This window comes from Somniosus microcephalus, chromosome 34 (genome assembly GCF_052327205.1).
Source record: "Somniosus microcephalus isolate GS21.2 chromosome 34, FLI_Smic_1.0, whole genome shotgun sequence".
NCBI lineage: Eukaryota > Metazoa > Chordata > Chondrichthyes > Squaliformes > Somniosidae > Somniosus > Somniosus microcephalus.
The window spans coordinates 15,287,989-15,308,474 of NC_141020.1; the positions used below are offsets into that span (position 1 = coordinate 15,287,989).

At 51.5% G+C, this 20,486-nt stretch overlaps 1 protein-coding gene across 9 annotated transcripts in view; it reads right to left on the bottom strand.

Moving 5' to 3' along the window:
* Positions 1–20,486, bottom strand: part of LOC147096799 (metastasis-associated protein MTA1-like) — a 171,738-nt gene that overhangs the window by 102,313 nt on the left and 48,939 nt on the right. For 5 of the 9 annotated variants that reach the window (XM_085973436.1, XM_085973434.1, XM_085973433.1 and 2 more), the window contains 2 exons: positions 5,704–5,793; positions 4,025–4,118 (listed from right to left, as the gene is read on the bottom strand). Coding sequence is in view for 4 of the 9 variants with exons in the window: in XM_085973429.1 (XP_085829555.1) it covers positions 4,025–4,118 (94 nt within the window). In the remaining 5 variants the exon portion in view is untranslated. The remainder of the gene's footprint in view (positions 1–4,024; positions 4,119–5,703; positions 5,794–20,486) is intronic. The other 4 variants (XM_085973429.1, XM_085973430.1, XM_085973428.1 and 1 more) reach the window with 1 other exon arrangement.

A 20,486-nucleotide genomic window follows, 5' to 3' on the forward strand; every position in this document is an offset into this window, starting at 1 on the left:
AGGGGGCGAGTGAGCGCGCGCGGGCGAGGGGGGCGAGGGAGCGCGCGCGGGCGAGGGGGGCGAGGGAAGCGCGCGCGGGCGAGGGGGGGCGAGGGAGCGCGCGCGGGCGAGGGGGGCGAGGGAGCGCGCGGGGGCGAGGGAGCGCGCGGGGGCGAGGGAGCGCGGGCGAGGGGGGCGAGAGAGGGAGCGCGGGCGAGGGGGGCGAGAGAGGGAGCGCGGGGCGAGGGGGGCGAGAGAGGGAGCGCGGGCGAGGGGGCGAGAGAGAGAGCGCGGGCGAGGGGGCGAGAGAGAGAGCGCGGGCGAGGGGGGCGAGAGAGCGAGCGCGGGCGAGGGGGGGCGAGAGAGAGAGCGCGGGCGAGGGGGGCGAGAGAGCGCGGGCGAGGGGGGCGAGAGAGAGAGCGCGGGCGAGGGGGGCGAGAGAGAGAGCGCGGGCGAGGGGGGCGAGAGAGAGAGCGCGGGCGAGGGGGGCGAGAGAGAGAGCGCGGGCGAGGGGGGCGAGAGAGAGAGAGCGCGGGCGAGGGGGGCGAGAGAGAGCGCGCGGGCGAGGGGGGCGAGAGAGAGCGCGGGCGAGGGGGGCGAGAGAGAGCGCGGAGGGGGGGCGAGAGAGAGCGCGGGCGAGGGGGGCGAGAGAGAGAGCGCGGGCGAGGGGGGCGAGAGAGAGCGCGCGGGCGAGGGGGGCGAGAGAGGGGCGCGGGCGAGGGGGGCGAGAGGAGGGGCGCGGGGGCGAGGGGGGCGAGCGGGGGGGCGAGGCGAGGGCGAGGAGGGGGAGAGGGCGAGGGGGGAGAGGGCGAGGGGGGAGAGGGCGAGGGGGGAGAGGGCGAGGGGGAGGGGAGAGGGCGAGGGGGGAGAGGGCGAGGGGGGAGAGGGCGAGGGGGGAGAGGGCGAGGGGGGAGAGGGCGAGGGGGGAGAGGGCGAGGGGGGGAGAGGGCGAGGGGGGAGAGGGCGAGGGGGGAGAGGGCGAGGGGGAGAGGGCGAGGGGGAGAGAGGGCGAGGGGGAGAGGGCGAGGGGGGAGAGGGCGAGAGAGCGCGGGCGAGGGGGGCGAGAGAGAGAGAGCGCGGGCGAGGGGGGCGAGAGAGAGAGAGCGCGGGCGAGGGGGGCGAGAGAGAGAGAGCGCGGGCGAGGGGGGCGAGAGAGAGAGAGCGCGGGCGAGGGGGGCGAGAGAGAGAGAGCGCGGGCGAGGGGGGCGAGAGAGAGAGAGAGCGCGGGCGAGGGGGGCGAGAGAGTGAGAGCGCGCGGGGGCGAGGGGGGGCGAGAGAGAGAGCGCGCGGGCGAGGGGGGGCGAGAGAGAGAGCGCGCGCGGGCGGGGGGCGAGAGAGAGCGCGCGCGGGCGGGCGAGGGGGCCGAGAGCGAGAGGGGGGGGGCGAGAGCGAGAGCGAGAGGGGGGGGCGAGAGCGAGAGGGGGGGCGAGAGCGAGAGGGGGGGGCGAGAGCGAGAGGGGGGGGCGAGAGCGAGAGGGGGGGGGCGAGAGCGAGAGGGGGGGGCGAGAGCGAGAGGGGGGGGCGAGAGCGAGAGGGGGGGGCGAGAGCGAGAGGGGGGGGGCGAGGGAGAGGGGGGGGCGAGAGCGAGAGGGGGGGCGAGAGCGAGAGAGGGGGGCGAGAGCGAGAGGGGGGGGCGAGAGCGAGAGGGGGGGGCGAGAGCGAGAGGGGGGGGCGAGAGCGAGAGGGGGGGGCGGAGAGCGAGAGGGGGGGGCGAGAGCGAGAGGGGGGCGAGAGAGCGAGGGGGCGAGAGAGTGGGGGAGAGAGAGGGGGGAGGGGGGGCGAGACAGAGGGGGAGGGGGCGAGAGAGAGGGGGAGGGGGGCGAGAGAGAGGGGGAGGGGGGCGAGAGAGAGAGAGGGGGGGCGAGAGAGAGAGAGGGGGGCGAGAGAGAGAGAGGGGGGCGAGAGAGAGAGCGCGCGGGCGAGGGGGGCGAGAGAGAGAGCGCGCGGGCGAGGGGGGGCGAGAGAGAGCGCGCGCGGGCGGCGAGGGGGGCCGAGGGCGAGGGGGGCCGAGGGCGAGGGGGGCCGAGGGCGAGCGAGAGGGGGGCCGAGAGCGAGCGGGGGGCCGAGAGCGAGCGGGGGGCCGAGAGCGAGCGGGGGGCCGAGAGCGAGCGGGGGGCCGAGAGCGAGCGGGGGGCCGAGAGCGAGCGGGGGGGCCGAGAGCGAGCGGGGGGCCGAGAGCGAGAGGGGGCGAGAGCGAGAGGGGGCGAGAGAGAGGGGGGGCGAGAGAGAGGGGGAGGGGGGCGAGGAGAGAGGGGGGAGGGGGGCGAGAGAGAGGGGGAGGGGGGCGAGAGAGAGGGGGAGGGGGGGCGAGAGAGAGGGGGAGGGGGGCGAGAGAGAGAGGGGGAGGGGGGCGAGAGAGAGGGGGAGGGGGGGCGAGAGAGAGGGGGAGGGGGGGCGAGAGAGAGGGGGAGGGGGGCGAGAGAGAGGGGGAGGGGGCGAGAGAGAGGGGGAGGGGGGCGAGAGAGAGGGGGAGGGGGGCGAGAGAGAGGGGGGAGGGGGGCGAGAGAGAGGGGGAGGGGGGCGAGAGAGAGGGGGGAGGGGGGCGAGAGAGAGGGGGAGGGGGGCGAGAGAGAGGGGGAGGGGGGCGAGAGAGAGGGGGAGGGGGCGAGAGAGAGGGGGAGGGGGGCGAGAGAGAGGGGGAGGGGGGGCGAGAGAGAGGGGGAGGGGGGCGAGAGAGAGAGAGGGGGGCGAGAGAGAGAGAGGGGGGCGAGAGAGAGAGAGGGGGGCGAGAGAGAGAGAGGGGGGCGAGAGAGAGAGAGGGGGGGCGAGAGAGAGAGAGGGGGGCGAGAGAGAGAGAGGGGGGCGAGAGAGAGAGAGGGGGGCGAGAGAGAGAGAGGGGGGGGCGAGAGAGAGAGAGGGGGGCGAGAGAGAGAGAGGGGGGGCGAGAGAGAGAGAGGGGGGCGAGAGAGAGAGAGGGGGGCGAGAGAGAGAGAGGGGGGCGAGAGAGAGAGAGGGGGCGAGAGAGAGAGAGGGGGGCGAGAGAGAGAGAGGGGGGGCGAGAGAGAGAGAGGGGGGCGAGAGAGAGAGAGGGGGGCGAGAGAGAGAGAGGGGGGCGAGAGAGAGAGAGGGGGGCGAGAGAGAGAGAGGGGGGCGAGAGAGAGAGAGGGGGGCGAGAGAGAGAGAGGGGGGCGAGAGAGAGAGAGGGGGGCGAGAGAGAGAGAGGGGGGCGAGAGAGAGAGAGGGGGGGCGAGAGAGAGAGAGGGGGCGAGAGAGAGAGAGGGGGGCGAGAGAGAGAGAGGGGGGCGAGAGAGAGAGAGGGGGGGGGCGAGAGAGAGAGACAGACACACACACACAGGGGCATGGAGAGAGAGAGATAGTTTGGTCAGATTACAAGCACATCCATCACATTACTGAACATTCGTAACATTAAAGGACGTTCATTGTGAGCAGCTGCATTATTACAGGACAGTTAATCAGCCGTTACATTCCATGCTGCAACACAATGAAAAATCACCTCATCTTTCCACTGCCTGTAGCAAGTTTTTCTCTTCCATTGCCCTGTTGTCCAGTTCAGATGCCTCTGCCATTGTCTCTCTTGAAGGCAGAGTAATCACTTTCCCACCATCACTTTCCTGCTATCTTTTCACTAACTTTGTTAACCAAAGGTATTAAGGGATATGGAGTTCGGTCATAGATCAGCCATGATCTCATTGAATGGCGGAAGAGGCTCGAGGGGCTAAATAGCTTCCTCCTGTTGCTACGTAACGCTCCAGCCCACCACTCCATTACACAGCAACTGCACAACATCAAATTTGGGATGAAAAACACCCAATTCAAAACGTTAACACTTAAAACTATCCACTCAACATCCCAGTCCATTTGACATGCCTTGTGTGGACAATGGTGTCTAGTTCCAGCCTCCCGCCACCCTCAGCAAGCACTCGGCTCTTCCCTTCTATATTTGGTCCAATGAACAACTGGAGATTAAACAAAAATGCAGAGGTGAAGAGAACCTTCAGTCTGATACAGAAACACTGCTCCTTTAGTTAGTTAGAGTAAAGGGGAGGACATGAGCGAGAATTCAACAAGCCAGCAAAAAACTTACTTGCGTGTTTATCCGCCAGTCCGATGAGGGTGCTCGGTATATCTCGCCTTCTGTAGAAGCAAACCACTTTTGCTTCAACATTGCCATTCGCAGTCTGTAATCGGTGAAAACACACACAAGACGTCGATTATTTACAGCATACTTTGTACAAAACTAGCAGCGAGCATGCGGACACCAACCTCTACAATACAAAGTGTTCACCAACAGAGCAGGTCGTACGGGGTCTGAATATGGCAATATATCACGCGGAGAATTCAAAACTCAAACACCTGTGATTTATCCCCACTGACTCCTGAACATCTCCAACCGTCTCAATTTGTGGAGTTTACCTTAATCCATCTCTACTTTGGCGTTGGCAGGGCTGCCAGTGGGATTGTTTAGCATATTGGCACCAATGTGCTAGAGATGGAACAGTCCTTGTCTGAATGCTATTAATTCACCTCCTCAAATCACTGCCACCAATGCCAGACCTGTAGCCACCAGTACTTCATCCTACGGCTCCAGGCACAGTCCAAGTTCAGGTGGACAGAACACTGCTTGGTGTTACTCACTATTGAAGAAGGCACAACCAGCGTTACCCCATCACTGAAATCTCACTGGCAGTGGGGAGGTGGGGTCTACGGGCGAGGAAGTGGGAGGATTACTAAAGCATTCTTTGACAATTGTTTTTAACCATTGAAAAGGGGGTAAGGGTAGAGATGCTCGAGTTGAGAGGAAAGTATGTGGGCGAGGGCAAACTCAAATCCTTAGCATCACAAATCAGAAAGGAAGAAAGGCTGAAGGCTCTGGCAATATCCATCCACGGTGCTGGTGGAGTTGGACGAAAAGATTACAAATCCCCTTAAAGAGCACTAGAATCGGGCAACATCCAAATGGATTGGAAAATGGAAAATATGATCCCATCTTTAAAAAAGGGGCAAGGGATGGACCCTCTAAGTACCGATCTTCGAAGAACCCCACCACCGCTGAGATGGAAGAACACCAGACTTTGACGAGCAGTAATATGAGGCTATAAATCTGCATGGGTATAGACTGATCACAGAGCGCCAGTATGCTTTCCAATTATCCTATTTCCCCATCTTATCCGGTCTACCCATCCACATCCATGACTCTCCTGCTGATCTCGGACACTTCAATAAATAAAGTGTGATTTTCTGGCTCGGACCATCTCCTTTTTACAATGGCCGGACTGTCCCTCCACACCTCCATCCCTCACCAGGACAGCCTGTGGGCTCTTTGCTTCTTCCTTGAACGGCGGCCCAATCTGTCTCCATCCATCACCCTCCTCCACCCAGCTGAACTTGTTCTCGCCTTCAACAGCTTCTCCTTTAACTCCACACATTTCCTCCAGTGTCATGGTAACCTGCAGGGGTCCTACGCTGGCCTTCATGGTACCAATTCTACTCATTCCCTTACCCTCACTTTTTCCACAACATTGGTGTGTGCGTCGGTGCTGCTACCTGCTCGTGCTCGGATCTGATCGAGAGAATTTCATTAACGATGCTCACAATTTCTACCCATCCCTCACGTTCACATTGTCCATCTCTGACCACACCCAGCTCCACCACTGCACAACCTCTCAACCCCTCCACTGTCTGTTGTCAGACTGCTCGTCTTATATCCAGTCTTTTCCCCACTGCCAGTGAGGAGAAAGAAAGAAGAAAGAAAGAAAGACTTGCATTTATATAGCGCCTTTCACGACCTCGGGACGTCTCAGCGCTTTACAGCCAATGAAGTACTTTTGAAGTGTAGTCACTGGGAGGTGGGATCTGAGGGCAGGGAAGTGGCACAATTACTACAGCATTCTTTGACAATTGTTTTTACCATTGAAAGGGAAGGTAGAGATGCTCGGGGTGAGAGAGTATGTGGGAGAAAGCAGACTCAAATCCTTAGCATCACAAATCAGAAAGGAGACAAGGCTCCAGAATGTGGAGCTGCAATTTTCTCCAGTTAAACAGTGGGAATCAAAAACCCCACAGTGCAGATAGAGGCCATTGCGGCCCATCGAGCCTGCACCGACACATATCCCACCCGATCCCCGTAACCCCTACACCAACACATATCCCACCCGATCCCCCTAACACTAAGGGTCAATTTTTTATCATAGCCAATCAACCTAACCCGCATGCCATCATCTTTGGCCACAAACTCCGTCTATATACTTACCACTGATTCCATCCCCCTTTCCCAGCCACTGTCTCAGGCTGAACCAGCCGGTTAACAATCGCGGCGTCCTGCTTGACCCTGAGCTGAGCTCCCGGCCCTTACCTCCTCCATCACAAAGACTGCCTACTTCCATCTCCATAACATTGCCCGGCAGGGCCTCCACTCAGCCCAACCGCCACGGAAAGTCTCATTCACGCCATCGTCACTTCCAGACTTGACTATTCCAATGCTCTCCTGGTCGGCCTGCCATTTTTCACTCTGTAAACTTCAGCTCAGCCAAAGCTCTGCTACCCACATCCTATCCCAGACCAACTCCCGTTCGCCATCAATCCCATCCTTGCTAACATACATTGGTTCTCGGACTCGCAATACCTCCAATTTAAAATTCTCTTACTCGTCTTTAAATCCCTCCATGAGCTTCCCCTCTGTATCTCGAACATCCTCAGACCTACAATCCCCACAAACACGCTGCTCCCTCTGACTGGTCTGCTGCGCATCTCCCCCTTCACCCTACCATTGGTGGCCGTGCCTTCCTCCAACCAGGCCCAACGCAGGAAAACCCCCCTCAACTCTCCCACCTCGCCACTTCTTTATCCTCCTTTAAGGCTTCCTTAGAACCCACCTCTGAAGCACCTTGGGACGTTTTTCTACATTAAAGGCACTATATAAATGCAAATGTTGTTAGTCCCTTCTTGGACTTCTTTCATCTCTGGGGATAGGTTGTCCACTGATACACAGCACAAGCCCCTTGACTCCCACAACTACCTGCATTAGGTTCCATCCCAGCGGCTTCATGTCAGGATTCCATTATCTCTCTCACACCTGCTCTGATGCCACCTTCCACACCATAGCTTCGAAAATGGCCTCCTCTTCCCTCCAGAGTTTCCTTTTACTGTGATAGCTCGTCCCCTCGACCAATTCCGTCTCGCTTCTCTACTCTCAAACCTCCCTGCCCCCCACAGCCGTGATAAGGTGCCCCTTGTCCTCATCTTCACCCACTTACACCACTCAACATCTGGTGTAGACATACTGTGTTCTCGCACGGGTCCGGTTTTATTTTGCCAGCTTCTCCTATTTCCAGATCTGATCTGTCACACCACCCCCCCCACCCCAGCTATTCGCATATTCTCTGCATCTCTCAAAGATCCTCAATTCCTTTAATCACGCTTCTTCCTAGAGTCTTATTAAAATCACCACCCAGAGCGAGTGTGGCGGGGATAAAAGGAGCGGCGACCCGAAGCCAGAGAGCAGAGCGAGAGCGGCGGGGATAAGAGGAGCGGCGACCCGAGGCCAGAGAGCAGAGCGAGAGCGAGAGAGGGACCAGCGAGAGCGGCGGGGATAAGAGGAGCGGCGACCCGAGGCCAGAGCGAGAGCGAGAGCGAGAGAGGGACCAGCGAGAGCGGCAGGGATAAGAGGAGCGGCGACCCGAGGCCAGAGAGCAGAGCGAGAGCGAGAGAGGGACCAGCAAGAGCGGCGGGGATAAGAGGAGCGGCGACCCGAGGCCAGAGACCAGAGCGAGAGCGAGAGAGGGGCCAGCAAGAGCGGCGGGGATAAGAGGAGCGGCGACCCGAGGCCAGAGACCAGAGCGAGAGCGAGAGAGGGGCCAGCGACCCCAGGCCAGAGCCGAGACTAGAGCGAGAGCGGCGGGGATAAGAGGAGCAGCGACCAGAGGCCAGAGCGAGAGAGGGACCAGCGAGAGCGATGGGGATAAAAGGAACAGGAGCTAAGGAGAGAGAGAGTTAAAAAAAATCAAGGAGTAATGTCACAGGACAGCAGGTAGGTGATTGGTTGGTGAGCATTACCGATTTTTTCTCTCTAACCTAGGACAGTGGTTTAAACTAGGACCGGGAAACTATAGCGTACTGTATTAAATTTATAGCTTAACTAGTTAAACTAATATAACTATAAACAATGATTGAATAAAGACTTTAATTAAATAAATAAAATAAGGCTAGACTAAGCTATGGCAGGACAGGTTGTGTGTCTGGACTGCAGTATGTGGGAGTTTGTGGACGGCGAGACTGTCCCGAGCGAACACGTCTGCAGGAGATGTCTCCGTCTCGAATCTCTCCGGCTCAGAGTCATTGAGCTGGAAACACTCCGACACATAAGGGAGGGGGAGCAGTATCTGGACAGTTTTATCCAGATTACAGTCACACCCCAGAGGAAAGCACAGCTTCAGGAAAGGGAGCTGGGTAGCGGGGATTTAGGAGAGGTTGAGAAGGAGGTCCCGCAGACACTGGTCCTGTCCAAAAGGTACGATGTACTCGCTACCTGCGAGGACGAGGAGAAAGACTGCAGGGAGGGCAGCCACAATACAGACCAAGGCACCGTGGCTCAGAAGGCTGTCCGAGGTAGGGGAAGAGCAGAATAGAAATGTGGTAGCGATAGGGGACTCTATAATTAGGCTGTCATGCCAATAAAGCGATTTGAATTGAATTGAATAGATAGCGTCCTCTGCAGCCGAGAACGAGAATCCCAAAGGGTGTGTTGCCTACCCGGTGCCAGGGTAAGGGAAAACTCATGGCGGCTGGAGGGGAACTTGGAAAGGGTGGGGTAAATCCAATTGTCGTGGTCCATGTTGGAACAAACAACATAGGTAGGAACATAGAGGAGGTCCTGCTGAAAGAGTATCAGGAGTTAGGAACTAAATTAAAAAGTAGGACCTTGAAGGTAATAATCTCTGGATTATTGCCCGAGCCATGTACAAATTGGCACAGAAGTAGACAGATCAGGAGAATTAACACGTGGCTAAAGGGCTGGTGTGGGAAAGAGGGGTTCCTTTTCATGGGACACCGACACCAGTTCTGGGACAGGAAGGAGCTGTACCGATGGGACGAGCTCCACCTGAACCGGGATGGGACCCATGTCCTAGCGGAAAGGGTAAATAGGGAGGTGGCAAAGGCTTTAAACTAGTAGGACGGGGGAGGGATCTACAAGAAACATAACCAGCCTAATTATCAACAAAACAGGAAGAGAGAGCATAGGAAAGAATAAAGGGAGGACATTGGTGGCAAGGGAATAAATAGAGTTATAGAACAGGAGTCTAAAAAGATGGTATCTGCTCTCTCAGGTGGACGTAAAAGATCCCATGGCACTATTTCGAAGAGCAGGGGGAGTTCTCCCCGGTGTCCTGGCCAATATTTATCCCTCAATCAACATAACAAAAACAGATTATCTGGTCATTATCACATTGCTGTTTGTGGGAGCTTGCTGTGCGCTAATTGGCTGTCGCATTTCACACATTACAATAGTGGCTACACTCCAAAAGTACTTCATTGGCTGTAAAGCGCTTTGAGACGTCCGGTGGTCATGAAAGGCGCTATATAAATGCACGTCTTTCTTTAAATATAAAGAGAGGGGAAATCCTATTAAAAATGAGTTAAACTGTCTGTATAGCAATGCACACAGTGTCTGTAATAAAACAGGGGAGCTGGAGGCAATCTTACGTTGTGAGGAACCAGACAAAAGTAGGGACGGCTACAGAAAAATCAGGACTGGGAATTAAACATTGCAGGGTATAACATATTTAGAAAAGATAGGGAGGGGAAGAAGAGGAGGTGGAGTAGCTGTACTTATTAGGGATAACATAATAGCAGTAGAAAAAAGTGACGCAGTTATCAGCAAGACAGAAATAGAATCCATGTGGATAGAGATTAAAGATAATAAAGGATAAATTACACTAATAGGTGACTTCAAGACAGAAAGCAGAGAGTAGGGGTAAAGGGTAGCTATTCCCAGTGGCAGAAGGTGGGTAGTGGTGTTCCACAAGGATCAGTGCTGAGACCACTGTTGTTCACTATTTATATTAATGATTTAGATTTTGAATCAAAAACACAATTTCTAAATTTGCGGATTACACCAAATTGGGGAGTTAATCAATACTGAGGAGGACTGCAACAAATTACAGGAGGACATTAATAAACTTGCAGAATGGGCATATAATTAGCAAATGAAGTTCAACACAGATAAATGTGAGGTATTACATTTTGGTAGGAAGAATAGGGAGGTCACTGATCACTTGGAGGTGCGAGTCTGGGTGGGGTAGAGGAACAAAGGGATCTCGGAGTACAAATACACAAATCACTAAAGGTTGCGACGCAGGTTAGCAAGGCCATAAAAAAGGCAAACAAGCACTAGGGTTTATTTCCAGAGGAATAGAATTGAAAAGTAGGGAAGTTATGCTAAACCTGTATCGAACCTTGGTTAGACCACACTTGGAGTACTGCGTACAGTTCTGGTCGCCATATTATAAAAAGGATATAGAGGCACTGGAGAGGGTGCAGGGAAGAGTTACAAGGATGACACCAGAAATGCGAGGGTATAAATATCAGGAAAGGATGAACAGGCTGGGTCTCTTTTCTCTTAAAAAAAAAGGCTGAGGGGTGACCGAATAGAGGTTTTTAATGTTATGAAAAATTTTGATAGAGTGGATACAGAGAGAGTGTTTCCACTTGTGGGGAAGAGCATAACTAGAGGCCATCAATATAAGATAGTCACCAAGAAATCCAATAGGGAATTCAGGAGAAACTTCTTTACCCAGAGAGTGGTGAGAATGTGGAACTCGCTACCACAGGGAGTGGTTGAGGCGAATAGTATAGATGCATTTAAGGGGAGGCTAAACAAGCATATGAGGGAGAAGGGAATAGAGGGTTACGCTGATAGATTCAGGTGAGGAACGACGGGAGGAGGCTCGAGTGGAGCATAAACCCCGGCATGGACTGGTTGGGCCGAATGGCCTGTTTCTGTGCCGTATATCCTCTGTAAACCACCCATTTAACCATCTCCTGTTATCCTTCTAAGCACGTTACTGGACATTCTACTTCCCCTCTCGCATGTGTTTGTTACTTTTTACACAGGAACATAGGAGAAAAGACCAAGGTCCATCCAGTTCTCTTTACCATCCTGGCAGTCGCACGATCCAACGATAATGGAGTTGTTGACTAATTGTCGCAATCAATCTCTATCAACGAGTCTGTAACAGACCCAGACATGAGGTGAGGAAAACCCCCAGTGGTGGAGAGCTTTGGGAACCAGAGGTCCAGAGTCACCTGTTCCTCCCGAGCACGCTGCACTCCCCACACATCATGTCTCAAATTACTCAGATACTGGATCCCAAAATGTTCTTTTCTGAAAGTAATTGATCTAATTTGCAATTGGATGACTACTAACTGCTTCCACCGTCTCCCTCGGGAGCCTGTTCTATAGATTGACCACTCGCTCACTGAAATATTGCTTCCACAGATTAGCTTTGAATTTGCCCCCTTCAAGCGCAGGCCATGTCCTCTGGTTCCACTGTTCTGGACACGGTGAAACAGCTCGTCATGGTCGACATTCTCCAACCCCCTTTAGAATCCTAAAAACAGCAATCATATCACATCTCAACCTTCTCTTTTCCAGAGAGAACATGCAAAATTTACACAATCGCTCCTCATAATCCAATCAATTCCTCCATCCCCACAATCATTCTGATTGCTCTCTTCTGTATCCTTTCAATAGCTGCAATATCCTTTATGTACTGTGACCAGGATTGTACACAGTATTCCAAGTGCGGGCGCACCAACAATTTATAAAGTGGCAGGATTACCTCAGGATTTCCGCTCAATGTTAGCCTTTTAATACATCCTAACATCTGTTTTGCTTTTGTCTTCCCGCCCCACCCCCCACCCCCATGGCCTTCTCCTGCCCAAAACATTACTATTATTGCACATTCTAGTGAAGTACAAACACCGCACTACATTATTTGCACACACAAATTCCTCCTGCAATCTACAGCCTTTTAAAACCCAATCCTGGCTTAGAAACATAGAAGATAGGAGCAGGAGTAGGCCATTCGGCCCCTCGAGCCTGCTCTGCCATTCAATGAGATTATGGCTGATCATCCAAACTCAGTACCTTGTCCCTGCTTTCTCCCCATATCCCTTGGTCCCTTTAGCCTTAAGAAATATATCCAACTCCTTCTTGAATACAGGAAACTTTGTGCTATCCGGCACCCACGGGACCAAGCTGCTGCCGTTGCCTAAAAACTGCCGTACTCTCCAGAGTTAATGTTGAGAGATACGGAGATTCTTATCTCCGTATTTGACAACAAACACTGTTGCGTAGCAACAGCTTCTAAACACTCGGGTGTGGCCCTAAAGCTCTGTAGCTGAAGCTGTTGCTATAGCTACAGACCTTGCACAGCTTGACTGTTCAAACAAAGCAAAAAAAACAAACAAAAAGAATAAAAAACGGCTGCTGATTTTTGCCGGTGGCTCCAGATTGCCGGATAGCACAAAGTTTCCTGTATATTTAATGAATTGGCCTCCACTGCCTTGTGTGGCAGAGAATTCCACAGGTTCACCACTCTCTGGGTGAAGAAATTCCTCCTCATCTCAGTCCTAAATGGCTTACCCCTTATCCTTAGACTATGACCCCTAGTTCTGGACTCCCCGGCCATCAGGAACATTCATCCTGCATCTAGTCTGTCCAGGCCTGACAGAATTTTATAGGTTTCGATGAGATACCCTCTCAATCTTCTAAACTCCAGTGAGTATAAGCCCAATCGACCCAATCTCTCCTCATACGTCATTCCTGCCATCCCAGGTATCAGCCTGGTGAATCTTCGCTGCACTCCCTCCATGGCAAGAACGTCCTTCCTCAGATAAGGCGACCAAAACTGCACACAATACTCCAAGGTGTGGTCTCACCAAGGCCCTGTACAACTGCAGCAAGACATCCTTGTTCCTGTACTCGAACCCTCTTGCTACGAAGGCCAACATACCATTTGCCTTCTTAACCGCCTGCTGCACCTGCATGCTTACCTTCAGCGACTGGTGCACAAGAACACCCAGGTCTCTTTGCACTTCCCCTTCTCCCAATCTATTGCCATTCAAATAATAATCTGCCTTCCTGTTTTTGCCACCAAAGTGGATAACCTCACATTTATCCACATTATAGTGCATTTGCCATGTTTCTGCCCAATCACCCAACCTGTCCAAATCATACTGGAGTTTCATGACATCCTCCTCACAGCATACCCTCCCACCCAGCTTTGTGTCGTCTGCAAATTTGGAGATACTACATCCAATTCCCTCGTCCAGATCATTAATATCAGATCATTCATCTAATTATTTCCTGATTCACCTCGACTTTGCTCCTACTCTTGCCATCCTTGCTCTTTGGACGCTAGCCTGGATTTTCTGGTTGGGGCACATCACCGGTGGACGGGACCATGAAGATATAGCAACCCCCCCCCCCCCCCCACCCAATGATCCCAGCAGACTTTCTGGCCATGCAGTTATTTGTACGCGAGAGGTAGGCTTCTCAGCCTCCACCAAGGACTCCGGCCACAATGGGTGGTGGAAATCTGTAGTGGTAAAAATGGCCGTGCAGCGGTCGGATTGTCACAAGAATCCAACTGGTTCATTGATGTCCTTTAGGGAAGTCTGGCCTAAGTGTGACTCCAGTCCCTCACCAACGCGGTGGACTCTTAATTCTGAAGAGGTCTAGCAAGTCACTCAGTTGCTACAATGCTGTGGTTCAAGAAGGTCGATCACCACCATCTCAAAAGCAACTAGCAATGCCCTGCTTGCGATGCCCACATTCCGAGAATAAACTTTAAAAAAAATATACAAAACGATGGCATGCAGCAGCATTGGGGTGCTAGCGGATTTGGAACTGCCAGCAAATGCCAACTTCAAACTTTCAACAGCTTCTTCCCATCTCCTGTTACTGTCAATGCTGAGACAGCCATCACACAGGCCCTCACTGCCAGCACCAGGTCCTTCGTTCTCTCTGCCACCTTCAAACGCTGGATGCTGGGGCTAACAGGCGGTCTGTGTGTTCTGCGTTCAATCAGGGCAAACGATGGGAAACACTGCGCTCGTGTTACCCCACCAGGCCTGCCATCTGGATAAGTGAGGAAGGGGGAGCGGATGTGAAAAAGGGGTAGGGATGCAGAAAACCGTTCCCGAACAGTTTTCCAGCCCCGTCCACTCTAAATCCAGCAAATAAACAGACAGGGCTGGGCGAGACGGGGTAATCCAGACTCTCGATTTCAACACTGATTTACCAGAGCAGCAGAATATAGAATTTATGTACAATATATAATACACAATATATATTTTTAAAACTTAATCTGTGCTGCATCAAAGTTTGACCTTCTTGCATCATTTACCTAATGATCAGTTTGTGTTCTTAATGGGTTTAGTTCCTGATTTAATAAATGGCTTGGTTCCTTTGACATGAATGAAATAGTTTGCTCTCTTGTTTTGATGTACGTGACGCGGTTGTGTGAGAGGGTTCACTATTTCAGGGTACATGTATATTTATCAAACAAAAACAGAAAAACGAAACCAGAACACCCTGGAAACACTCGACAGGTCAGGCAGCATCTATGGAGAAACACGAGACAGTGGCGGTTTCAGGTAAAAAAAAACGTCCCTCAAAACTGGAAGATATTACAGATGAACAGCAGGCTAGAAGGGAAAGGGGGAAGGGGAAAAAAACATACACAGAAAAAGATGTAACGGTGGGAATCAGGAAGTGGTTAAAAGCAGGAATAATATGCGCAGGAGACAAAGGGAGGCACAATGAGAGAACTAAACAAAATAAAAGACAAGAATGTGAGAAGAGCTAAAGAGGGATCAGTAGTAGAACGGGGTGTATGAAAGTGGAGCAGGAGCCTGGTGGGAGGTCGACACCAAGGGTGCAGACCACCCCAGGGTGAGGGTTTGGACATTCCAACCCCTGGCATTAACCTGCTCGCATCCCCCATTGTCAGCACCTACTGCCGGAGAGAACATGGGAGCTGTAGCGAAGGTCTGAGGTTGTTAAAGTCAAGGAGTTAAGGCCAAGGAGCTGCAAACTGCCGAGTGGAGAGAGGAGGTGCTGATCCCCAGAGCTTACCATAAGCTTCACTGGAACAGCGAAGGAGGCCAAGGGCAGAGGTCAGAGTGGGAGAGCGATGGAGAATTAAAGTGGCAAGTGACAGGGAGCTCAGGGTCACACTGGCAGACAGAACAGACAGGTTCGGCAAAGCAAGCCCCCAATCAGCATTTGGTCTCCTCAGTGTAGAGGAGATCGCACTGTGAGCAGGGAATACAGTACACTCGGGTGGAGGAAGTACAAGTAGGTCCTTACAGCAAGAGGGGCGGGAAGTCGTCGAAGCAAGGGAGACATGGAAGTCGGTGGGCTTGTAATAGGTGTCGGTGGACAGACAGCCCATCCCCAGGGATAGAGAAGTCCAGGAAAGGAAGTGAAGAGTCAGAGTTGGACCATGTAAAGGTAAGGGGAATTTGAAGCAAAATTAATGAAGTTCTCTAGATCAGGGCAGAAAGCTGCCATCAATATAAATTGAGGTAAGAGAGGAAGCCGAACATACCCTAAAAAAGGCAGACATAGCTTGGACCCATGTGGGTGCCCAGAGCAACATTTTTTATCTGGAGGAAGTGAGTGAAAGAAAGAAAGACTTGTATTTATATAGCGCCTTTCACGACCACTGGACGTCCCAAAGCACTTTACAGCCAATGAAGTACTTTTGAAGTGTAGTCACTGTTGTAATGTAGGAAACGTGGCAGCCAATTTACACAAAGCAAGCTCCCACAAACAGCAATGAATTAAATGACCAGATCATGTTTTAAGTGATGTTGATTGAGGGATAAATATTGGCCAGGACAATTTCTAGGGGTATAGAATTCAAAAGTAGTGAAGTTATGTTAAACTTATGTAGAACCCTGGTCAGGCCGCAATTAAAGTACTGTGCACAGTTCTGGTCTCCGTACTATAAAAAGGACATAGACGGATTGGAGAAAGTGCAAAAAAAAATTACAAGGATGGTCCCAGAACTGAGAGATGACAGCGATCAGGAAAGACTGAACAGGTTGGGGGTTTTTCATTAGAAAAAGAGATTTAAAGGTGACCTGATAGAGGTCTTTAAAATTATGAATGGGTTGGACAGGGTAGATGTAGAGAGAATGTTTCAACTTGTATTTATAGACCCTAGTTTTGGATTCTCCCACAAGATCGTCACTAATAAATCCAATAGGGAAATAAGGAGAAATGTCTTTACTCGGTGAGTTCCACATTCTAACCACACTCTATCACGGGAAGTTGTTCAGGCAAATAGCTTAGATGGTTTCAAAAGGAAACTAGATGAGTACAGGAAACTTTGTTATATCCGGCACCAACGGGACCGAGCTGTTGCCGATCTATCAAAACTGCCGGACATACAAAGTTAATGTTGAAGCATACAGAGGTTTTCATCTCCGTATCTGACAACAAACACTGTTGCTTAGCAACAGCTTGTAAACAGTCGGCCCGTACCTTGGAAACGTCTCTGTAGCTTAGCAACAGCTTCAGAGAGACTTTCCAGAGCCCGACTGTTGAAAACAAAGCCACGAGAAGAAAAAAAAACTAACAAAATGGCTCCTGATTTCTGCCGGTAGATCGAGGTTTCTGGACATACAACCTCCGGATAAACCAAAGTTTCCTGTACATGAAAGAAAGGGGAATACAAAGATATGCTGAAAGGCTGAGATGACCAAATGGAGTGGAAGGATTAATTAGCACTGTTGTTGTGCGAGGCCCCTTGGGGAGGAGCGATCATAATATGAAAGAATTCTTCATTAAGATGGAGAGTGAAGTAGTTGACTCAGAGGCTAGGGTCCTGAATTTAAATAAAGGAAACTACAATGGTATGAGGCTCGTGTTGGCTAGGATGGATTGGGGAACGTTATTTAAAGGGTTGACGGTGGATAGGCAATGGCAAACATTTAAAGATCGCATGGATGAACTACAGAATTTGTTCATCCCTGTTCGGCATAAAAATAAAACAAAAAAGGTGACTCAACCATGGCTAACAACGGAAATTAGGAATAGCATAAGATCCAAGGAGAGGACATATAAATTGGCCAGAAAAAGCAGCAAAACTGAGGATTGGGAGCAGTTTAGGATTCAGCAAAGGAGGACAAAGGGATTAATTAAGAGGGGGAAAATAGAATACGAGAGTAAGCTTGCAGGGAACATAAAAACGGACTGTATAAGCTTCTATAGGTATGTGAAGAGAAAAAGATTGGTGAAGTCAAGCGTAGAATCAGGGGAATTTATAATGGGGAACAAAGACATGGCAGACCAATTAAATAGATACTTTGGTTCTGTCTTCACAAAGGAGGACACAAATAACCTTCCAGAGATTTCGGGGAACATAGGGTCTAATGAGAGGGAGGGATTGAAAGAAATCAGTATTTGTAGGGAAATGGTGTTAGGGAAATTGACGAGATTGAAGGCCGAGAAATCACCAGGGCCTGATAATCTACATCCTAGGGTACTTAAGGAAGTGGCCCTAGAAATAGTAGATGCATTGCTGGTCATCTTCCAAAATTCTATAGACTCTGGAATAGTTCCCATGGATTGGAGGGTAGCTAATGTAACCCCACTACTTAAAAAAGGTGGTAGAGAGAAAACGGGGAATTATAAACCAGTAAGCCTGACATCGGTAGTGGGGAAAATGCCATTATAAAAAATGTAATAGCAGAGCACTTGGAAAACAGTGACAGGATCAGACAAAGTCAACATGGATTTACAAAAGGTAAATCATGCTTGACTAATCTACTGGAGTTTTTTGAGGATGTAACTGGTAGAATAGATAAGGGAGAACCAGTGGATGTGGTGTATTTGGACTTTCAGAAGGCTTTCGATAAGGTCCCGCATAAGAGATTGGCGTGCAAAGTTAAAGCAGATGGGATTGGGGGTAAGGTACTGACTTGGATAGGGAACTGGTTGGCAGACAGGAAGCAAAGAGTTGGAATAAACGGGTCTTTTTCCGAGTGGCAGGCAGGGACTAGTGGGGTACCGCAGGGATCGGTGCTAGGACCCCAGCTATTCACAATATATATTAATGATCTAGACGAGGGAACTAGATGTAATATCTCCAAGTTTGCAGACGACACAAAGCTGGGTGGGCGTGTGTGCTGTGAGGAGGATGCAGAGAAACTCCAGTATGATTTGGACAGTTTGGGTGATTGGGCAGATGCAGTATAATGTGGATAAATGTGAGGTTATCCACTTTGGTGGCAAAAACAGGAAGACAGATTATCTGAACGGCAATGGATTGGGAAAAGGGAAAGTGCAACGAGACCTGGGTGTCCTTGTGCACCAGTCGCTGAAGGTAAGCATGCAGGTGCAGCAGGCGGTTAAGAAGGCAAATGGTATGTTGGCCTTCATAGCGAGAGGATTCGAGTACAGGAGCAAGGATGCCTTGCTGCAGTTGTACAGGGCCTTGGTGAGACCACACCTTGAGTATTGTGCGCAGTTTTGGTCGCCTTATCTGAGGAAGGATGTTCTTGCCATGGAGGGAGTGCAGCGAAGATTCACCAGACTGATCCCTGGGATGGCAGGAATGACGTATGAGAGAGATTGAGTTTATTGGGCTTATATTCGCTGGAGTTTAGAAGAATGAGAGGGGATCTCATTGAAACTTATAAAATTCTAACAGGACTAGACAGACTAGATGCAGGAAGGATGTTCCCGATGGCAGGGGAGTCCAGAACCAGAAGTCACAGTCTGAGGATAAGGGGTAAGCCATTTAGGACTGAGAGGAGGAGGAATTTCTTCACCCAGAGAGTGTGAACATGTGGAATTCTCTACCACAGAAGGCAGTTGAGGCCAACTTATTAAATATATTCAAAAAGGAGTTAGATATATTTCTTAAGGCTAAAGGGATCAAGGGATATGGGGAGAAAGCAGGGACAGGGTACTGAATTTGGATGATCAGCCATGATCTCATGAAATGGCGGAACAGGATCGAGGGGCCAAATGGCCTACTCCTGCTCCTATCTTCTATGTTTCTAAGGAGACTGGTGTGGAGTATAAACACCAGCAGAGACTAGGTGGACTGAATGGCCTGTTTCTGTGCTGGATATTCCATGTCATTCTATGAAATAGGTAGATAGGAACTGGACAAGGGAGAAAAATTGATTCAATATTAGAAAAATAAGTTTGGAGGGACAAGAGGAAGCGAAACGACAGGCTTACTGGGACAGCCCATTGTGTGTATCTTGGGGAGGAGGTAGAAGCGGGCTATGTGGGGTTGGGAAACTGTAAGGTCGGAGGGCATGGGGGAAGATCTCCAGGCAGATGAGGTCAGTGATAGTCAGAGAAATTCTAGCTTGCTGTTCAGTAGTGGGGTTGTGGTCCAGAAGGTAGACTGAGTTGTCAGAGAGTTGGCATTCAGCCACAACTAGGTGGGGGTCCTTCTGCACCTAGGGACGTTTTACTGCATTAATAGGAACAGGAGGAGGCCATTTAGCCTCTCAAGCCTGTCCCACTATTCAATGAGATCGTGGCTTAGCTGTGACCTAACTCCATATACCTGCCTTTGGCCCATGTCCCTTAATTCCTTTGGTTAACAGAAATCTAGCAATCTCGGATTTAAAATTAAGAATTGACCCAGCATCAATTGCCGTTTGCGGAAGAGAGTTCCAAACTTCTACCACCCTTTGCGTGTAGACGTGTTAAAGGCACCATATAAAGGCAAGGTGTTTGCAGTCCGTGCAACCCGAAAGTAAGAGAAAAAGTTTCTTTGTTAAAGCCGAGACAAAATAAAGGATGAAGTGGAACTGAGGACAGGGGAATAACACGCGTCGGTGCTACTGAAGAGAAAAGTTGAGGACAGGTGTGTGATGGCATAGAGAGGAGAGGTCGATCTCCTGAAGTGGCAAGAGCAGCGGTTCAAGGAATGTTGAATATCACAGAAACAGGGTTAAAATCGGGCATCCCATAAAATTGCATGGAGCCCTGAGCGGATCCAGTGGTAGAAAAAAGAATGTTGTGGCCCCCAAACCGCATCTTTGCACAGGGCTCCCACAAGGCAAAGGCACCCCAGTGTGGAAATATCGGCTGATCATGAGTGAATCTGAAAGAGGAAGGCGTAAATTTCAGCTGGAAGTCCCATCATTAACTTGCTTTTCAGGAAACAGACCGGCATTGAAAATATTCTGAGTACCTGTCTGGCCCTTCCACCTTCAAACCACATGTACCTAAAACCCACGTGGAATAAGTCCGAGGAAGAGCCAGATCAGCCATGATCTTACGGCCGACTCCTGCTCCGATTTCAAAATCATGAGGGGTCTGGACAGAGTGGATAGAGAGAAACTGTTCCCCTTGGCGGAAGGGTCGTGAACCAGAGGACACGGATTCAAGGTGATTGGCAGAAGAACCAAAGGCGACAGGAGGGGAAACTTTTTCAGGCAGCGAGTGGAGAGGATCTGGAATGCACGGCCTGAAAGGGTGGTGGAGGCCGACTCAATCACGGCTT